Source organism: Acartia tonsa, chromosome 6 (genome assembly GCF_053477335.1).
Source record: "Acartia tonsa isolate MP-2025a chromosome 6, ASM5347733v1, whole genome shotgun sequence".
Lineage (NCBI taxonomy): Eukaryota > Metazoa > Arthropoda > Copepoda > Calanoida > Acartiidae > Acartia > Acartia tonsa.
Window position 1 is genome coordinate 41,585,480 of NC_137265.1, and position 21,924 is coordinate 41,607,403.

Genomic DNA, 21,924 nt, shown 5'->3' on the forward strand with positions numbered 1-21,924 from the left:
AAAGAATATCTTTTAAATTTAAGGGCAATGGGCACCTTCTTCCATCCAACTGATCAGCAGTGGTCTATTCCTGCAAAAACAACAAATTATGAGGTAAGTATTATTTTTATCCTAAATCAAATATTTTGTAACAGATTTTAAGAATGATTTATATTCAATCATTATATAAGGAGTTTATGGCTATTTTTCGCAGCCTCCCTCATATTGTATTTAAAAAAAAAACTTTTGGTGATTTTTTTTAAATGATGAAAATCAAACAGAATAAGCAGTACAATATAGATAATCATCATTTAAGAAACTATGACTAATAAGCTTTCCAACGGTTTGCTATACAACATTTCTAATTTAGGGTCTGGCCTACCTTGGAGAATATCCTCTGTCTTGGGCCTCATGTTTGTGCAATGAAACAATCTATAATCTTCTCATTGAAAATGGTGCTGAACCAGATGCCCAGGTTAGTTGTGCACAAAGGTGTATGACATCCTTGTTACATGGTTGTCCTTGTTCACTAAACAAGGATGACAACATGCATAAGTAGTAAAGCTCTTGAATGTATAAATAAGAACAGCAAATGAAAGGAATAGGGGGCATAACAGACAGACCGACGTACATTGTAAGTAATAATGCTAGTTAGTCATGCAATTCTTTGCACAAAATTTCAGAAGTTTATCTTTGATAAAAGCTGAATAAATGTATTTTACAGCATTTCCAAAAGACTGACAATTAATATAAATTATAGAATAAACGTGCATTTGATAAGTAAAATTTTCATGAAAAAAATGTTTTATTTTTAGGACTCGTATGGAAACACAGTCCTTCACATGGTTGTCATCGTTGACCAGATTGGTATGTTCGGGTACGCCCTCAAGCACCCCATCAAGAAGGCCAACCACATGGTCAGGAACACCAGAGAGCTCACCTGCCTGACCCTGTCCTGTGAGCTGGGAAGAGATACAATTTTCCAGGTAGCTTGATGAGTACATATAGTAGCTACTCTATAACTAGGATATGTCTGTCGGTTGGTACTTATTATATGGTTAGTACACCAGAGAGCTCACCTGCCTGACCCTGTCCTGTGAGCTGGGAAGAGATACAATTTTCCAGGTAGCTTGATGAGTACATATAGTAGCTACTCTATAACTAGGATATGTCTGTTGGTTGGTACTTATTATATGGTTAGTACACCAGAGAGCTCACCTGCATGACCCTGTCCTTTGAGCTGGGTAGAGATACAATTTTCCAGGTAGCTAGTTGTGTACATATAGTAGCTACTCTATAACTAGGATATGTCTGTTGGTTGGTACTTATTATATGGTTAGTACACCAGAGAGCTCACCTGCATGACCCTGTCCTTTGAGCTGGGTAGAGATACAATTTTCCAGGTAGCTAGTTGTGTACATATAGTAGCTACTCTATAACTAGGATATGTCTATTGGTTGGTACTTATTATATGGTTAGTACACCAGAGAGCTCACCTGTCTGACCCTGTCCTGTGAGCTGGGTAGAGATACAATTTTCCAGGTAACTTGTTGGGTTCCTATAGTAGCTACTCTATAACTAGGATATGTCTGTCGGTTGGTACTTATTATATGGTTAGTACACCAGAGAGCTCACCTGCCTGACCCTGTCCTGTGATCAGGGTAGAGATACAATTTTCCAGGTACATTGTTGGGTTTCTATATTAGCTACTCTATAATTATGGTATGTCCTTAAGTAAACATTTGGTCACTGTATGATAAAAATTCTAAATTAATCCCATATATTCTATGTATGTATCTATCTAGGAAATGTTGGAGATGTCATGTATAGAATTTTGGAGATATTCCAACATTACTTGTTGCGGTTATCCTTTAGGTAATCATTTTTGTTAATGTGTAAAACCTGAAACAGATAAAAAGGGGTGTGAAATTGTTTTCAGTTTTCTGGAATTAGTGATCAAAATAAGCTTATTACTTTGCTTCTGATATGTTGGCTGGAATTTTTAAAGATTTTTAACTCCCTAAAATGTCCTTTTAAGTTAGCTATTTTGCTGGAGGTTTAAAATTTTGTTTATTGGTTCTACTTTTGGCAGTCTTTCAGCAGTAAAAGCGGTGCATGTACAGCAGGTTTCCATTAACTGACTGATTATATAGTTGAAATGAAAAAAAAGTGTACCAAAATGTGTGTACCTTCTCACCAATAATCTGGTTATTTTGTATACGTTAATACAATGTTTTCCTATTGGCACAATTAAGGGGTAAGGGTTCTAGACTTTTATATCTATTATATTATCTATTTTTTTTATTTTAGGAGCGCTGGACTCTATAAGCGCAGATGGCTCTACAAATTGGGGTTCTGCTATGATGCTTATTTTGAATGGTACAAAGGTAAACAAATTTTCGGTAAGGCTCTGAATCCGATTAGTATCTTGTGGATTAGAACCGGTTCTCAGAAAAACTGAAAAATCATGTCAATAAATTACGGACAATTTTCCACTAATATTAAAATAAAAAATTACAAGATTAAGACCAGTTTTGTTAGCCACGAGGGAAATATGATGCATTTTAACATGTTGGAGGGTGGTATTATTATAATATTTTACAGGAAGAACATTTGAACATGTTGGAGGGTGGTATTATTATAATATTTTACAGGAAGAACATTTGAACATGTTGGAGGGTGGTATTATTATAATATTTTACAGGAAGAACATTTGAACATGTTGGAGGGTGGTATTATTATAATATTTTACAGGAAGAACATTTGAACATGTTGGAGGGTGGTATTATTATAATATTTTACAGGAAGAACATTTGAACATGTTGGAGGGTGGTATTATTATAATATTTTACAGGAAGAACATTTGAACATGTTGGAGGGTGGTATTATTGCTAAACTGCTGAATGAAAAATGGAGCACATATGCAAAGGTAGGTTAAAGAAATGACCCTATAAAGTCATAATTTTTTTTTGTTTGAGGCTTAAGATCTCAATAAGTATTGAACTGTTAGGGTTCTTTATTTGAGTCAAGGTTCACATAAGTTCTGTGATGGTTTTAGGGTTTCTTATTTTTGGAATATAAGTCATGGGACGGTTTCAAGCTATTTTTCTGCCCCTGGATGCTAGGGGCGTAGCTGCTAGTTTGTTACAAAGAAGTTATATGTCTGTTTGAATTTAAGATCGTAATACCTGCTTGATCAATCAATTTGTCCAATTGACAATATGAAATAAAAAAAGCAAGATATCAAATCTATAATCTTATCTAAAAGGTTGTCCATATTTAAATAGTAATAGTAATATTTTGACTCCCAAACATTAATAAATTTTTATTATTTAGATTTTCTTCATGAAAAGACTGTTTATGTTGATTCTGCATTTGATAACAATGTCTTGTGCTGTATATCTCAGGTATTGATACCTAGATATCTTACTATCTATCTGTGTTAGAAATATATTTGATAACCATGTCCTGTGCTGTCTATCTCAGGTATGGATACCTAGATATCTTACTATCTATCTATGTTAGAAATATATTTGATAACCATGTCCTGTGCTGTCTATCTCAGGTATGGATACCTAGATATCTTACTATCTATCTATGTTAGAAATATATTTGATAACCATGTCCTGTGCTGTCTATCTCAGGTATGAATACCTAGATATCTTACTATCTATCTGTGTTAGAAATATCTTTGATAACCATGTCCTGTGCTATCTATCTCAGGTATGGATTCCTAGATATCTTACTATCTATCTATGTTAGAAATATATTTGATAACCATGTCCTGTGCTGTCTATCTCAGGTATGGATTCCTAGATATCTTACTATCTATCTATCTATGTTAGAAATATCTTTGATAACCATGTCTTGTGCTGTCTATCTCAGGTATGGATTCCTAGATATCTTACTATCTAGTATCTATCTATGTTAGAAATATATTTAATAACCATGTCCTGTGCTGTCTATCTCAGGTATGGATTCCTAGATATCTTACTATCTATCTATCTATGTTAGAAATATATTTAATAACCATGTCCTGTGCTGTCTATCTCAGGTATGGATTCCTAGATATCTTACTATCTATCTATCTATGTTAGAAATATATTTAATAACCATGTCCTGTGCTGTCTATCTCAGGTATGGATTCCTAGATATCTTACTATCTAGTATCTATCTATGTTAGAAATATATTTAATAACCATGTCCTGTGCTGTCTATCTCAGGTATGGATTCCTAGATAACCTACTATCTATCTATGTTAGAAATATAATTGATAACCATGTCCTGTGCTGTCTATCTCGGGTATGGATACCTAGATATCTTACTATCTATCTATGTTAGAAATATATTTTATAACCATGTCCTTTGCTGACTATCTCAGGTATAGATACCTAGATATCGTACTATCTATCTATGTTAGAAATATATTTGATAACAATCGTTGTATATTATTTGATTCTTGCACCAGATTTTTATTTTCTCTGATAAATTGATGCTCGCAGCTGGCAAAAATAACCATATTCAACCCCTTTACCCAACCCCCATCTTGAATGAACGAACTGACCAATAAAAAAGGTCGATGTTAGCAAGCTAAATTGACGAAAAATTTCCCCTGTCAATATATCCATGTATATCCTAACTATCCTAATGTACCTAGCTATCTATCTAAATAGGAAATAATTAAGGTATGTGTTACTTATTTTTTTACTTGTTTAGACCAACTATAGATGAGAGTCTAGTAAAAGGACTCAAAGAAGGAACTGGAGATCTAGATGGAACTATAATAACAAGGTTTGCAGGATTGCATATTAATTTTAAAACTGTGTCATAATAAAGACATTAAAAAGTGTATCTCATTTTGCATTATCAGGCTCAAACTAATTTTAGCCTACCTTAAAGGTTTAGCCCAAAGACCCTTGATTACATGTCCTTTGGCTGGAAGTTTAAAAAGTGTTTAACAAATTAAAAACATACTAACAGCTGTGCCTCTAGCATCAAGGAGATGTGTATTCAAAGGGTTATATCTAAAAATCATACTGGATGTCATGTAAAGCGTCACTAAAAAATGAAATCAATCAGTTCAGTAGTTATAGAAATCTTAAGATTCAAGCAAACAAAAAACTACTTCTTTTTATCATATGATAATTTTTGTAAAAATTTAGATACTGTTTTGAGGGTTTGACACTCTTAGGCTGTGTAATGTTCATGATATTTCAACTTGGAGGAGAAATTAAGGTATTTTTTTTCTATTAATAAATAACAGGGGAGGGGGAGGGGTTGGGTTCTGTACTCAACAAGGAACTTTAAGGGAAATTACATCACTTTCTTTCTTTCAATATTTATAATCTAACAAAGGCAGTAATCTTACTTGTTATTAAACTGATTGTTAGGTATAATAATCTTACATCTAACAAAAAGAAACTTTCCCACAAATAACAAATTAAAATTCACCCCTCCCTACCTGATCTCCTTATTTCCAATTTCTTAAAAAAAAAGGTGGAAGGGTTTCGTGCTTATTTAGGCATTTGGAGGGAAAACACCAAAACTTATTTTAGAATGCTGGCATTCAATGTTTCTGGCGTAACTTAAAATCTGCCCCTCCGAAATTTGGTTATGTTGTGGCCACACTTCTCTTGTTGGGTTGTATTCCTTGCAGGTAACTATCCATCTATTAGTATATATAATCTAGCTATCTAGTCTCTATCTCTCCTAATAACTTTTCTGTCACATTTGTCATGTAGTATTTATCTTCAACATTCTTTTCTCTATTTGTTATGTTTTGACAATAACTCCTTGAAGAATTTGACAATTACAATATTTGGAACTATATGTCAATTTGAAAATCTAGAAAAATCTAAATTATTAAGCAAATAAAAAAATAATACTCATTGTACTAATTCCTAGACATTTAAAAACTAAACTGTAAACACTTATTATTTAAAAATCAATTATCCATTTAGAATCCTACAATTGGGAGAAAATGAGGAACAATGCAGGTATTGTTAATAATCCATAATCATTCTACTACATACATAGAGAAAATAAGAGTTTCTTTTAGGTTCAAATAAAATCTTTTTACATTGAATTAGATTAGTATTTGTTGAAATGAATTTATGTCAAACTTTAAGCTTGAACCATTCATATTGTACTTTTTGATTTATAAATAAACTGAAAAAATGAAATGAAGTTGCTGAAATCCGGACTCAATTAATGGACTTAATTGTCCATGTTGCCAAATAACCTAAATTATACTTAAAGGATAGTTGAAGAAGCTTTACTGATCTTTGGAGTACCATTTTCATGGTTCTACCTTATGTTTTTCTGTGGAGCCATTAAATTGACAGGTTTAATTTTTTTTTACTACCCCAATATTTGTTAATCTGAAATATAATTGAAGGATTGTAGAGGAGGCATTTCTGATCATTGGTGTGCCATTATGTTGGCTCTATCAATTGTTTTTCTTTGGGGCCATCAAACTGACAGGTTTTATCAAAGTATAGGTTCATGTTACTGTAGTAGACACTTTGGATCACATTATTTTGTTGAAGAAAACCTGATTTTATCATACGGCCATTGACATGGTTTGAAATCAGTTTCACAGAGCTAATGATAAATACATTCATTAGAAACTATTATTCATTTGATGTTATATTTGTATAAACTAAGGACGCTAGTAAAGGCTGTAATTTTATCCTCATTGACATCATTAACATGTTGAAGGGATTTATCACTTACTTTATTTAATGCACCTTTTCTTAGATGTACAGGAAGATTCATGACAGATCAATTTACAGATTTATGGATGTGAATTTACCCATAGCTAACATGTGCTATCTTTAAATTGACTAAAAGATAATTGATATTGTTTTTATATTTCAGTGTATGTAGTTTAGATTCTGCTTTTAGTGTTGATTTTCATATCATCTTACAATTGCATCTTCTGATTTGTTGCATAGTTACCATTTACTAGAGTTTGTCATGTGTCATTTTAATGTATGTCCTTAATTCTTTTTTTTCATGTACACCAAAAAATACTTCTGACAAAAGATTGTATACCAACCTTTTATTCCGCCTGTAGAGTATACCAAATCAAAAATAAGTATATATAACTTCCTTGCTGTGCTTCTTATGGACAGTATTGGCCTATATTTGATAATAAATGGCCTATATTATGCCTTTACAGACAATTTTACTGATATTTATACAGTTATTTTATATTAAACAATAAAATATTTCATGTACAGACTAAATTATTTTGATATTTGTGCATGTCTTTTTTGAAATAATCAGAATTAAACATTGCAAAATCATTTAATTCATTTTGTTTAGGTCCTTTTGTTACTATGATTATCAAGATGATCACTGGTGATATGTTCACCTTCTCCATCATCTACTCTATCATGTTGCTTGGTAAGTATGTCTTCAGGATTGTTGATCTTATCATCTACTCTATAATTTTGCTGGGTATTGGTAGGTATGAATTGAAGATGACCTATTGTGACTTGTTCATCTTTTTCTTTATCTACTCTGATATGTATATCCTTGAGGCTGTTGTGAATTTTATCACATGCAGATATGGTTGAATTAACTATTAATTTTGTCAAAGGGACGAGTTCAGCATCCCTAACATTTACAACATCTACTATAATATCATGCTTTAAGTTATCATTTTCAAAAAATAAACTGAAAAAATATATACATATTATTTCAGGATTCAGTCAGGCATTCTTCTTTATTCTGAAAACCAATGAAGATGCAGATTTGTATCAATCCTACCACAAAACTTGGATAGGTGAGCTGATAATTATCTCACACTTTATCAATTTGTTACTAAATAGAAAGTTTCAGATACAATTCTTCCTTATTAAAGATTTCAAAATTTTGGGGTTCATTATGCAATAAAGTTATAGTTTTATGCTATTATTCAAACTAGTAAGAGTGTTTTATCAGTTGCTTAAGATTTCAATAACTGCTGCATGGATTTAATTTTACATACTACGGAAGTTTTCATAGAAACTTGGATTGTTTTAGGTTATTATTTTGCCCTTTTCAGCTGACATCTACATATATTTTGCTATTTTGACTCTTCTTATTTTTTGTTATGGGGATTTTATTGACCTAAATTCTCCAAATCTAAAATGCCATTTTTACAGGTATGTTTCATATGACCCTTGGTATCTATGAATATGATGCCTTTGATGATTCGCCATACCCGAATATGGCCAGAGTTGTGTTCGTGCTGTTCCAGATTCTGATTCCCATCCTGTTGTTGAACATGTTGATCGCTATGATGGGCAACACCTACGGTATTGTTATTGAGTCAGCCGAGAAGGAGTTTCTCAAGGTTTGGGCAAAGGTAGATATTTTGTTTGTTTGCCCACTACGGGATAATTTTGATATTGCAAGTAACTTTGATGGTTTAGCTCAAAGTGCCAAGTAGAGCACAGATCCCCCCCCCTCCTCCTTGTTTAGAAATAAATTAAGAATGAATGGGGGGGGTAAGTTAGTCTTTCGTTTGTTTGTTTAAAACTTTTGGTGCGGTTTGGTTAGGTTATATTTGGATACAGGTTTGCCCTGCAGGATTAGAGCAACCCAAGTATAACCCTGCAGATTTCGGGCATCTGCAGGTGTGCCTAAAGAAAAAAGTACCCCATTCCCACTTTTCTTCAAGTCCATTCTTTCTCTTTCATTCTTTGATTTTAGATAAACTAAAAAAATCATATAAATTACTTATTTTCTGAGAATGCAGGAATTTGGACTGAATTTTTTTTTAATACTTTAAAATGAAGTTTTATAAATACGTTCTCTAATATGTTGTCTTACAAACGTTTTTTACTTTTTTACTCAAACTTTAATTGAGTGGTTAGAACTAGCAGTGTTCAAACTTACCAACCATTAATTAATTTTATTTTGTTTTAGGTTATTATGTCACTAGAAAGATCAGTAACAAAGGAACAAGCAAAAGAATACCTGGAGGCTTATTCTATTAGATTAGGTTAGTTTATTCTTTTACTAGCGGCTACGCCTCTGGAGGTCTCTAGGGACACAGGAGAATGGTGGACAGTTTATCCCCCCCATTTCCAATTTTAGTTGCAAAAAGAAAAAGAAAAAATATATATTGGAGGGCAATTCTCTCGCGAGGGTACCTTGTTACCCTCCCCAAAAATGGTTACAAACCTTCCTAAGATCTATGACAAACGGTTCAGCGGTTTGCAAGATATTTTAGTACAGACAGACACATAGACAGTCATTGTTATTTTTTTATATCCTTATACTAAAGTAACAGGATGTTTGTGTGTCTGTGTGTTTGTATGTTTGTTTGTACCGAAGGATCTCGCTAACTGCTGAACCGATCGGGTTCTCCCTAACAGGGTAGCTTTTCATAGTCCCGGGAAGGTTTATAACTATTTTCTTGGGGGGTGGGACACTCCCCCCCCTCAAAAAAATGAAAAATTCCCCCCCCCCCGTTTAAAATCTAAAATAAGAAATTGGGTTATCAAATTCGACTCTTCCCTCCTCAAGTGCCCCTAGAGGCCTCTAGGGGGCGTATCCGCTAGTAAGGATATACAGTACTAAGTTTTTATGGTTTATTTTTCTATCCATCAATATCTCGCTTACCACTGAAATGATTAACCTCTTCATTTCAGATCCCTGGATGGTTTTAAGCTAATTTATTTAAGTTTAAAGTTAAGATATTAGTGCATCAATTCTATACATCATGGTGTAGAAGAGTTTAAGTTTGAGAATAAATTGTAGATAAGCTTTCCTACTGTAAACATCTTAACAAGGATATGTTCAGGACCAAATGAGCGAGGCGTTATGGTAATTAAAGCCAAGGACAAGACAAGAGCTGCCCAAAGGAAGGGAGCTCTGAAAAATTGGAAGAAAACTGGCAAAACAATCATCAGATATCTCAGGTTAATATTGAGATTCAGCGGTTAGCCAAATCTTTTACTTCAACACAGACAAAAAGACATCTTGCTTTTATATAAGGATAAAATATATACAAAAGTGCTAGGGTTGGAAAGGATCTAAAGCTTTTTTATTCGCCCGTCCTTTAGTGACATAAGATATGTTTTCGGCTGCTATTTAAGGTACAAGTGATTGCGCCCTTAGCATCTAGGGGATCTGCATTTGGATTAGGAAGGGGCAGAAAAAGTCTAAAACCATACCGTAAAACATGGAATGTTTCCCTAAAATTAATGACATATTCTGTTCAGTAGTTATCGATGTCCCAAGCTACAAACAAAAATACCTTACTAGTACTACTTTATATGATAGGATATTAAAACATATACAATACACATGCGAAAGGTACCATGATTTTTTTCATAATATATTCCTTATTTATGAACATTTTGAAAATTTACTCTTTAAATAACTTTCTCCGTCAATCAACTATGTTTTTGTGATTCACTATTTATGTATATTATCATCTTTGTTTAATTATAGGAAACGTGGTATAAGCGGAGACGATTTACGTCGTGAATTCTGGGTTCATGAGGAGGCAACCACCCCAAAGAAAAAGAAGAAGACTGGTAATAAATATAGTAGATATAGACCACTAATCAATAATTTAGACCAATTAGAACACAGTTTAGAAACAATCTGGTCATATTATTGGTTAGAACGCAAACACATAGTTCAAATAATGGATAAAGTTATAATAAAATATGAAGAACAGTTTATAATCATAAAATTAATTGAATTATGTCTCAAGATAGAGACAAAGACCAAATTGTGTAAAAAATGACCCATGTGACGGCATACAAATTAGGGATTATCATTCTCTTTTTTAGAGGTTTTCTTTCCCACTTCTCCTCTCATTTCCCTCATTTTTATGACGTAACGTGAATATTTTTGACAAAAAATTCTTCGTCTTATGCAGTTTGGTCTTCGTCCACATTCTTTGTCCTATCCTTAAGTTCAAGATTCCTGCTTAAAAAATAAAACCTAATCAATCCAGTCTTGAAAAATATCTTTTATTTCAGGAAGAGGTTATAATATCAATATAAATCCTGACCAGATGACCGCTGTTCCTAAGCCACCGCCCCCACTCCCCGGACAGTCTACAAATGGTGGCCTGCCCTCCATAAATGGGGTAAATTAAGTTTATTCTAGTGTAGCAACTCTATAACCAATATTATGTCTGTCTGTTAATAATGGTGGCCAACATTTTAAATATTATTCTTTAGAATTTTATACTTTTTAAAACGCTTTCTACATTCAGAGCCAGTCCGTTACTCCGTAATGCATAGCTTTGATCATGATGTTTAACTAATTTAACAATATTTTCTTTATTCTATCACTATCCCATTCTTGATACTTTTAAAGTAATGATTACAAGAACTATCAGGAATAATGTTATGATTGAGCCATTTCTAGCTTTCTGATAAAAGGGCAAACTTGTGTTTCAAAATAAATTCAAGCTAGTATAATTTTGAGAATTTTTAAATTTTACTACTCTTTGATCTAATGTTTGACGTGAATATTTAGGCTAATGGAGATGGTTTTGGTAATGAAATGATGTCTTTGGATAATGCTAGAACTCCGGGGTGAGATTATCTATCTACCTTTCTTTGGTTTATCAAGGTTATAGAGGGACAAGACAATGGACGATAAATTGATGTACATCCCCAATGACGATAAACAAAATTACCTATTATGTTGATTACAATTATTTCTTGAAACGTTTGGACACTCAACTAAATTAACCAACTAATAAGAAATCAATAAAAGTCCCCAAAGTAAGTTGTTAAGCTAACCAAAAGAAAAAAGTTACTAAACAATTTTGGGGATTAATGTAATCAACAGCCCATTGTCCCCTCCCTTTCTGGGTTTATCTATTTATACTTTCATCCATCTTGACGAAAATCCTCATGATGATAAACAAAATACCCTTTCTCTAGATTAAAAATGGTGGTTAAAATGTATAGACACACTTATATTATCAGAACCAACCAATTAAGATTTAATTCTGTTATAAAGTTTTTAAGACAACGAATTTATAACATGTTCATAAAAGATTGGGTACACTAAACATTTACAATTTCTCATCCATTGTCTGATCCATTAAGATCACTAAAGAATTGAGAGAGGCAGGGGTTAAATGACCCTATATCTCCGGGACCCTGTGCCGACTTTCAATTGGGTCTTTGAATATTATTCAATGACAATATTATCGTGAATATTAACACAGTCACGTAGATACAAAAGAGCAGACGAAAAAGGTCCCCAACCCCGTGGCAAAATAGTTGTTTGGATTATACATTAAGATATATAAGTTGGAAGGAATTTTAATGTTTGGGGGAGATTTGAAATCTGCATCAAATTTTAAGGATTTTTTTTATTAAATTCGTTTTTTGTATAATTCTTCTAAAAGCGGAAATACAATTTAAGTTAATAAATTTTGACCAATAGGATAGATGGATTGAAAGCTACCTGAGCTCTAATTGGTTGGATGATGTACGATACTCAAGCTCCTCTAATCAGAGCGCAGATAGTTTTCAATCTCCCTCTAACATTAAAATTCCTTCCAACTTATATATCTTATTATTCATCTATACTTGTATACATGTATGTCAATTTAGATTTCATATTTCAGTGGTGGAATAAAAAAGTCGAGACTTCAAAAGAGAGAGGAATTGTTTAAAAAGAAAAGGGCTAAATCAGCTCTTAAAAATAAGGTTAGTACATCAATCTTTCATTATACCATGGTTATAAAACTTTGGGTAATAGAGTAATTTACACGACTAATGTCTCCTCTTTTCTAGCTATTTAAAACAATGATGACAACATCCATAAAAGCGAAGCACTGAAACGGTAGGACAAACGGACATTAACACTTGTATAGTGTCATATCTGAATAATTAGAATAAGAGTCGAAGCAAAATTGTAAGTAAATTTGTTGAAAAACTTCTTGATACAGAATAATGTTTATGGACATACTTACATTTTTAAGACTTTATTATAGAGTTGCTTCGCTTATAATATTGTACTTTGATGTTCCAGGAATCTGTATACCAAAAATCACATCAATCGGATTATTAGATCACATAAAAATTTGTTCTTTAAAAAAGTAAAAAATATCATCACATTTAAATAGATGTACGGACATTCTGGTAATGATTATAGCGTTGCTACGTTTTCTAAATCGTACCTACTACAGGAATCACTATTCAAAGTTTGAAATCGATAGGACAATTCTAACATTCCTTAATTAATGAAAAAAGCTATCCGTTAAGGACGGACGGACCGACCCTAATTATAGAAAAGCTTCATTTTTAAAAATGTAAAATCTGATGGTGGAATTCAGTACAATTTTCTTTTATCTATGTATTCTCTATCTTATACTAGAGTTGGCTCGATATAATTATCTCCCTATTGGCTAGTTTTCTATATGCATATCTATTTCTCAATAAATATATTTTCCTCACCCGGCATTACTATCTAAAAGAAAGTAAATATTTAATAATTTAAATGATTTTAAAAAGATTTTTTAAATTATATTTTTTTCTTTACATTACCATCACCAAAGGGTTAATGATGATGATTACAATTTTAGTTTAATATTTGAACACACAAAATGTCGCCACAATCGAATTCTTTTAAAACAGAGTTTTCTTAAATTTATTATATTATAAATTTAAATTTTCTTTTTTATGATTAGAAATTAAATACATCAATATAAGGTAAATAGCAACATGAAATGAAAAAAATGAATTTATTTTTAATAAAGTAAAATAATGGGTCTTATCGTTCTGGGCAATGAGAGTTTATTATGGATTATTGGAGCACTATGAGTTTTAATCATATATTCCTTGGAAAACTTGAGCTCGTTTATAGACATTTATTTCCTATATAGATCTGACATGGATCTTGAAGCAATTAAGCAGGCCGTTTTGTACATGTTAAAAATTGGAAGATTTCATTAAATAAAAGTTATCGCAAATATACTTAGTAAATAACTTTGATTTAATATTTCAAACAAAAAAAAATACAAATTAAAAAATAGCGGACCTTAAGAAATATTCAAAAAATCATATCTATGCATCCAAAGAAAACTTAAAAATTTCAGAATTTGCCGCTAAAATGAACCAATCACATGTCTTCTTCTAAAAATACTAGCGTATTATTGGATATCTTTTATCAAACAAGATATGTGATTGGTCCAATTTAGCGGCAAATAAAAAACAGGGATTAACTCAAACAAAAAGTTTTTAATGATGCTATGTTAGAATTTAATTTAGGAGTAGCTTACTAAGAACATTACAAATATGTTATGCTTTATGATTTTATACAACATCTTTTTGTCAAATACTAATTAAAAAAAATATAAAGTGTTTTATATTTATTACAAATAAAAACTGTACACTTTTTTATATTATCTAAAAGTAAGTATTAGCATGTTCTATGCATAAATTGGAAGTCTTTCTGCAAAGTAGTAAGTTTTACGCAGTAATTTGATGTCTTTGCTGATATTCCAATGGCCCATTACAAATTCTGGACAGGGTCTTTGCCATTTGGTCAAAGTTATATGTAGTTGTATTGTTGCTTCCTCTATGCTTTTACAATGGATATATTATTACTTGGATGTTGCACCAGATTTTCATGAACTTTATTAAAGTTATACTTACAAAGTTACAGTTGGCTATAATAATTATCCTCCATCCACAATTTTTACCCCACCCCTTCCCCTCCTACTGGATAAACGACTTGACCAACAAATGGGGTCCATATTAGCAACCAAAATTGACGGCAATTTTCCCCTGTCACTATATCCACATATTTTATTTCCATTGCTTTTACTTAATTTGTGTCTAGATCATGTCTGTGGACTTGGGGCTGTACCCGCCACAGGCGGAGGATGAATCAACAGATGATGAGTTCACTGAAAACGTTTGGTGGGAGACAGCGGATAATCTGGCTTTTGTCAATGATGAAGGAGGTCCTCCCATCACTCCTGTTGATCAGGTAAACTAGAATCGTTGTCACTTAAGAAAAATAACCCCTTTTACAATTTACATGAATGATTTTAGTTCTGTAGGTCAAACATTTTTGCAATTTTTTTCTGTCATTCTGTATAGTAGAGGCTATTTTGTACTAAGGACTATTTTGCATAGGGTATTGGCTTTGCAAGGAAAGCTAGAGTTGCACCTCTGTATGAGCTATGGCATTCTCCTTAATATTGTCATTAATGTCATGGACACATTACAAACTTTCCGGATTTTGTATTACTTTTGAGGAACATGATTCCAGTTACGTCATATTTTTCTTTCCCGAAAAAGGGAAGGGGGGAAGAAAATCTCTTCAAAAGAGATGGGGAAAACCCCCTTTTCTCCCATCTCTTTTTTCTTCCCCCCTTCCCTTTTTTTTCTTTTCCCCTTCCCTTTTTCGGGAAAGAAAAATATGACGTAACTGGAATCATGTTCCTCAAAAGTAATACAAAATCGGGAAAGTTTGTAATGTGTCATGTCATGCACATGACGTAGTAGTAGCAAGGAAATATTTTTTTTTAACAACTAGAAGACCATTAGCTCTTAAAATCTCTTTTAAATAATTAGCTTTTAATTTAGGGTAACGGTATCGTCAATGGTCATGTGAACGGCAACGCTATAAACGGTACTGCTAACGGCGCAGTTGCAAATGGAGATCCACCGCCGGTCCCGAACTCGCCACCCGCCCAGATATCAGAAGTAACGCCAGCATCGCCAGAAAATACTGCGGAGCCGCCACCAGAATAAATTTAGTCATTTTAAAATTAATCTTTTATTTATCAAAAAAATGTACATTTAAGTTGTTTGATGTTAATCTGTGTGTCACATTCTATCTAAAAACAAGGATGACAATATCCATTAAAGCGAAGCACTGAAACGGTAAGACAAACGGACATTAACACTAGTATAGTGTCTGAACTGAATAATCAGAATATAAAAGTATAAGAGTTGAAGCAAAATTATAAGTAAATTTGTTGAAAAACTGCTTGATACAGGATAATGTTTATGGACATACTTACATTTATAGGACTTTATTATAGAGTTGCTTCGCTTATAATATTGTACTTTGTTGTCCCAGGAATTAATATACCAAAAATCAGATCAAACGGATAATTAGATCTAAAAAAAATCAACATGTTTAAAATGAACGTACGGACATTCTTGTAATGATTATAGAGTTGCTACGCTTTATAAATCGTACCTAACTACTACAGGCATCACTATGCAAAGTTTGAAATCGATAGGACAATTCTAACATGCCTAAATTAACGGACGTACGGACCGACATTAATTATAGAAAAGCTTCGCTTTTAATAAATAGGCTGTTTGTCCATATTATTAAAGAAAGCTTTGAATATATGTATAATTTTTTATTTAACATATACTTTTCCTAACAAATTGTAATCTTGTTGTTAAATGATAACCCCTCCCATTATTTTTTAAATATAAATTAACAAGGATGACAACATCCATAAGTAGCGAAGCACAAAAAATCGTCGATTGGAATAAATTGGATAGATTTAAAAGGTTTTTACTAAAATCAAGAATAGATTTATTGGATAAAATAAACATGAAACCTTGCTTTATTTTGCATGATGACGATGGTCAAAGTAAATTATATTAAAGATGCTCATAACAATGGGAAAAATTATTTTGATACAGATATCCCATAAAAGTTTGAAAATTGCATCAAATATACAAAGATATGGAAAAAAGTGTTAAATATATAAAAATAGCCTAAAACCTGCTAAAAAGGCAGTCTGGCCTTCATGGTATTTTGTTTAAAAGACGGGAAATTTAATTTTGATATATATAACTGAAAAATTTTTAAAATCGGACTATAAACACTGAAGATATGGAGAAAAATGTTAAATATATAAAAAAAACAGCCTAAAACCTGCTAAAAAGGCAGTCTGGCCGTCATGGTTGTTTTCTTTAAAAGACGGAAAATTTAATTTTGATATCTATAACTGAAAAAATTTTGAAAATCGGACCATAAACACTGAAGATATGGAGAAAAATGTGAAAAATATAAAAATACCCTAAAACCTGTTGAAAAGGCAGTCTGGCCTTCATGGTTGTTCCTTTAAACGACGGGAAATTTAATTTTGATATCTGTAACTGAAAAAATTTTGAAAATCGGACCATAAACACTGAAGATATGGAGAAAAATGTGAAAAATATAAAAATAGCCTAAAACCTGCTAAAAATCGGTCCGAACGCCAATGACGTTTTATAGTCAATTATGCTCCTTAATGATGGGAATGTTGTCAAAAAATTTCAGCATTCTATCTTTTATAGGAGCTGAGTAAATCCCATTTCCCCCATAGCGTTACGGACTGACTGACTGACGGACGGACGGACAAAGTGAATTATAGAGTAGCTTCGCTACTAAAAATAAGGAGAGGAGGGGTTCCCTATACATAACACCTGTAATGTTTAAGCCTTCGGTGTCTTACCCCTGTGGGACTATAAAGTAACCAATATAACCTTTGCTAACCTTAACTGACCTAAAGTAATAAACAAACCAAAACCTTCCCCCTCTCTTACTTAAAATTTAATTTTAAGATACGGGTTATCATTACTCAACAAGCTACATTGTACATTGTATAAAAGCGCGAATTATTCAGATCTCCTAAAGGCTAAGATGAATCCGCTAGTGCAAATTTCTATTTATAAATCAAAATTTCCCATTATATATTTATCATTTCAAATATTCATCATTCTTAAATTTTATTTATAGCAATTAAAGTATCTAAAAAAATCACAAAACCTTGAACATTCAAATTTGAAAATTATTGTTAAAAATAAAATTATCCTTACACATTTAGACTTGAATATAATCACATGTAAAGTATTTTTTTCAAATTAAATTTAATAGCAACTAATGTATTTCAGATTTCTATCACAATTTCCAAGCTTTCTAAGATTAGTTTTCATATAGCTACAACTAATGTAATACATTAAAAATACCCAATTAAAATGTTACACCATTTTGAGAAGAAAGATCTATATCAAAGTTTTATTAAAACACTATTAATTCAATTATAAAAATTTATTATAATATAATGTATAAAATAAATAATATTAAATAAATAAATAAATAGTTAATTTAAGGTACATTGTGTTTTAATTTATTAATCCTCAAATCTTATTCGACTGGAGGCATTTGATTCAGTTGATGACTTTGTTTCAGCATCTACTAGACTTTTAGTTGTTGAATATTCATTAAAATCTCCACTTCCCTCTATGTCATCATTAGGTAGAGTTCTGCCATATAGAGATTCAACAGGAATATGCTTATACAAAGGAGCATTCCATTCTTGCACTTGATAAACCTGTTTCTCAACAGCTGTTTTGCCTCCATCTTGGAGTGGCTTTGGAGAATATTGAACTTTTTCATTAGTGCTGGTCTTAACTGGTGAATATTGAACTGTTGAACTTTTACAGATTTTTCTGAATCCATATGGACAATTATTGGCGGATTTTTGTTGTTGCTGTTCTTCATTTACAATCCTACCACTGCCAGCAAAGTATCTGGGATCAATGTTGCCATCAATCAAATCTTCTTTGGCTAATTCACAAGCACAGCCATTCTCGTCATAGTAATCATCATGGTTAACAGATTTCGGCTCTCTATCAGCAAAGGTAGTTATTACATTAAGTCTACAGCCATACTTTTCCAGCACAGTGCCTGCTGCGCTTCCAACCCTTCTTGTCATTGCTGTTTCAGCACGGAGTAGAAAACAGGTTTTTCCAGCCTGAGTGCCACTCCAGGTCCAATAAGCACAGCCATTGGAGGCCAAACAGAATGCATGGCATGTCTCAGCATTTGATACATCATATAAAGTGAGCATAGCATCACTAGCAGACAGCTGGACATCATAAACAATGCAGTCAGTAATGTTGGGTTGATTGTTGACAAATTTTGATGACTGGTTGATTTCACCATCATCAGAACAGGATAGGAAATGTCCGGGTCTGCACACTGATGTCTGAATAAGTCTTCCCAAATGTTCAGGCAACTCATCATCTTCATTGAATGGTAGAGATCTCTGGAAGTTTAAAAGTTCAGTGTTCCCAGTAGACTCCTCTGAGGAACGCCGTCTTGGCACACAGCTGCATGTCTCAACTCTTGGTTGACGTTCAGAGTTTGTTTTGATTTCCTGATTGCAGCCTCTTGATGGAAGGACAGTTCCAGATTCACTGTAATCATCACGCACAACCTTGTTGTCATTCTGTTGCAGGTAGCAGCGCTTCCAGCTGCTGTCCCAACTCCAGAAGTTGCAGTTGACAGTCTTGAGACAGATGTTGTGACAATCAGCAGATGATTCAATATTTTCAAGTTTATCCAGCCAGTTGGTAAGATCTAACAGGACACCCTTGACAATGCAGTGATTGCTTCCAGCATCTGCATTAAATTGTTGAACCTGGAACTGTTTAATTTCAGGCTGTTTCTGGCACAAAGCTTTGTATCCATGATTGTTGGCACAATCCTGAGCAACCCAACGGAATATTTTCACCTTTAGTGCTGCACAGCTTTCAGTTCTTTCCTGGTGTCTCAGATTTTTCCAGTTAGCCCAGGTCACAAGATCTCCGGTAGTTTCCCATCTCCTGTATGGTCTGTTTAACCCAATCCACAGCTTGTTAAGATTCTGCTTGTCATCACCCAACAGTTCACTCAGCTCCAAGTGTTCATCAGCAATGCGCAGCTCAGCAAGGAAACCGCCCTTCTGCAGACAATATTCTTTGGCTGCTGGCCAGTTCATGTTATCCTCACTTACAAGGTAGCTGTTGCCAGCTGGTGAAATACGCTTCCAGCCATCATTAACCTGGGGAGCTATGCCAAGGCGGTCATTGTAGCTGTCTAATGGAAGGGGGACTACGGCATAGCTGTCACTTATCAGGGGCGCTTCCACTGGAACCTAATATAAAAATAAAAATATTTTACCATAAAGATTATTATGCATTTTAATCAAAACTTATTCTTTGTCAAATATTTAAACTGTTACACACAGTGATTTTACAAGACATAACTAGAGAGCAATAAAATTTGTAAAGCACAGATTTTTTGCCATTTTTATTACCAATCGAGACAAAAAAAAAAATAAGACAAAATGTATTGTGATTCTAAATCTCATTGCTATTATAAATAATACAATAAAAATTTGTTTTTATTGGTAGAAAATTTAAAAGCAAAACACTTGCTTAAAGTTTATTGAAAGTAAAAAAGACGTTTTGATATATATTCCATTGTACTATATTTAATAACTTTTAATTACCTGGTAGTTGGCTTTAAAAGGAGACTCATAGTCATAATCGTCATCTCCCGGTGGGCCTGGCAACTCATACTTATCAGCAGGTGGAGGCACATCATAAATGGGGGCCGGGGGGTCATATGAGGGGGCAAACAATTTAGGGGCAGCGGTTGTTGTAGTAGTAGTAGTTGTTGTTGTTGTGGTAGTTGTGTCAGGCAGGTGGTAACCGGAAAATGGCGGGTTGTCAGATGGCGCGAAATATTCAGCCGGCGAGACGACCTTTATTTTTCCCGCCAATAGATCGCCGATGAAATCAACAAATGGCGCCGAATTTGCAGTGCTTATAGCTACGGTAAAAACAAATAACTTTGATAGTATTTTCATTTTTGTCCAGTGTTTTTTTGTGTGTAAATAAATAAATAATTCACTAATAAATAAATAAATAGTTTTTGAGAATGTGTATTATAATTTACACATTTGTGTGTTTACTTAATCAAAGTTTGAAATAAACTGAAGATGGTTACGACTTGACAACACTTTTGTATTCGAGTTTTACGTCCAGAGAGAAAGGAGCGAGAGAGAGGGAGGGAAAAAGGAATGTGAGTGCGTGCGAGCGAGAAAGCAATGAGAGTGACAGGAATATGAGCGCGCAAGCGAGAAAGCAACGAGAGAGAGAGAGAGAGAGAGAGAGGGCGAAAAAACCGGGCTTTCCAAAATTCCAAAATTTTGCTTGCACGGATCTCGGGTTCTAAAAACTATCAGTTGTAATATCACAATACAATGTATAACCTTAAAGGGCTTAAATTCAAAAGTTATATACTATGGAATTTAAATTTTGGGATTTTTAAATCACCTCTAGGGTTGGTAGAGGGTTTTTACTTCAAAGGTATGGATTGTGAGGGTTTTAAATTGCATTTTTAAATTACGCCCCAAAGATGGGCGAATTTTATTGTATAAAATTGTAAAAATATTGTAAAAAAAACTTATAATCAACTGACTTATAACTGATTTTCTGGTAAAGATAGTAGAAGTAGAAACGCTTTATAAATTGTACCTTAATGTCACAGGAATAATCTTGAGAAACCCTAACAAATCAATGATAATGTATATTTGATGCATGATAACACGCTGGCATGGAAACATTTTTGAAGAAAAGATGTGTTTACTTAACAGCAATTCTAGTTAAAAATAAACTAGACAGACACACACACTAATGTCCCATGTAACTTGTAAATTGGTTTTTAAAAGCGAAGCTTTTCTATAATTAGGGTCGGTCCGTCCGTACGTCCGTCCGTCCGTCCGAGATAGATAGCTTTTATTCGTTAATTTAGGCATGTTAGAATTGTTCTATCGATTTCAAACTTTGCATGATGATTCATGTAGTAGTTAGGTACGATTTAGAAAGCGTAGCAACTCTATAATCATTACCAGAATGTCCGTACGTCCCATTTTAAACATGTTGATTTTTCTACTTTTTCTACAACAAATTTTTATGTGTTCTAATTATCTGTTTGATCTGATATTTGGTATATTGATTTCTGGGACAACAAAAAACAATATTATAAGTGAAGCAACTCTATAATCAAGTCCTAAAAATGAAAGTTTTTATCAAATTTACTAACAATTTTGCTTAGACCTTTATACATTTATATTCTGATTATTCAGTTCTGACACTAAAAGGGGTTAATGTC

The 21,924-nt window shown here is 33.0% G+C and overlaps 2 protein-coding genes across 2 annotated transcripts; one reads left to right on the forward strand and one right to left on the reverse strand.

Annotated features, from left to right (window-relative positions):
* Positions 1-27: 27 nt before the first annotated feature.
* LOC145322690 (transient receptor potential cation channel subfamily V member 5-like) lies at positions 28-18,081 on the forward strand. Its single transcript, XM_080164900.1, has 23 exons — positions 28-93; positions 350-454; positions 795-965; positions 1,785-1,854; positions 2,290-2,366; positions 2,834-2,908; positions 3,316-3,386; positions 4,696-4,770; positions 5,142-5,214; positions 5,535-5,635; positions 5,940-5,975; positions 6,238-6,323; positions 7,309-7,389; positions 7,691-7,771; positions 8,133-8,335; positions 8,899-8,974; positions 9,779-9,896; positions 10,432-10,517; positions 10,971-11,080; positions 11,476-11,534; positions 12,584-12,665; positions 14,803-14,952; positions 15,555-18,081. The coding sequence occupies exons 1-23, from the start codon at positions 28-30 to the stop codon at positions 15,720-15,722; spliced, it is 2,220 nt and encodes a 739-aa protein (XP_080021026.1). The 3' UTR covers positions 15,723-18,081.
* Positions 18,016-20,755, reverse strand: LOC145322691 (uncharacterized). The gene is made up of 2 exons (XM_080164902.1): positions 20,258-20,755; positions 18,016-19,900 (listed from the first exon to the last, which is right to left on the reverse strand). Exons 1-2 carry the CDS (start codon positions 20,615-20,617, stop codon positions 18,113-18,115), a joined length of 2,148 nt encoding a protein of 715 aa, XP_080021028.1. The 5' UTR covers positions 20,618-20,755; the 3' UTR covers positions 18,016-18,112.
* Between the last annotated feature and the right edge of the window lie 1,169 nt (positions 20,756-21,924).

Bases quoted from the DNA above. Each gene is read 5' to 3' on its own strand.
- LOC145322690 (XM_080164900.1), top strand. From the start codon at position 28: ATGGGCACCTTCTTCCATCCAACTGATCAGCAGTGGTCTATTCCTGCA. The intron at 1,855-2,289 runs GTAATCATTTTT...TTTTTATTTTAG, and splicing joins TTGTTGCGGTTATCCTTTAG to GAGCGCTGGACTCTATAAGC. The intron at 12,666-14,802 runs GTTAGTACATCA...ATTTGTGTCTAG, and splicing joins AATCAGCTCTTAAAAATAAG to ATCATGTCTGTGGACTTGGG.
- LOC145322691 (XM_080164902.1), bottom strand. From the start codon at position 20,617: ATGAAAATACTATCAAAGTTATTTGTTTTTACCGTAGCTATAAGCACT. The intron at 19,901-20,257 runs GTAATTAAAAGT...TTTTTATATTAG, and splicing joins CTTTTAAAGCCAACTACCAG to GTTCCAGTGGAAGCGCCCCT.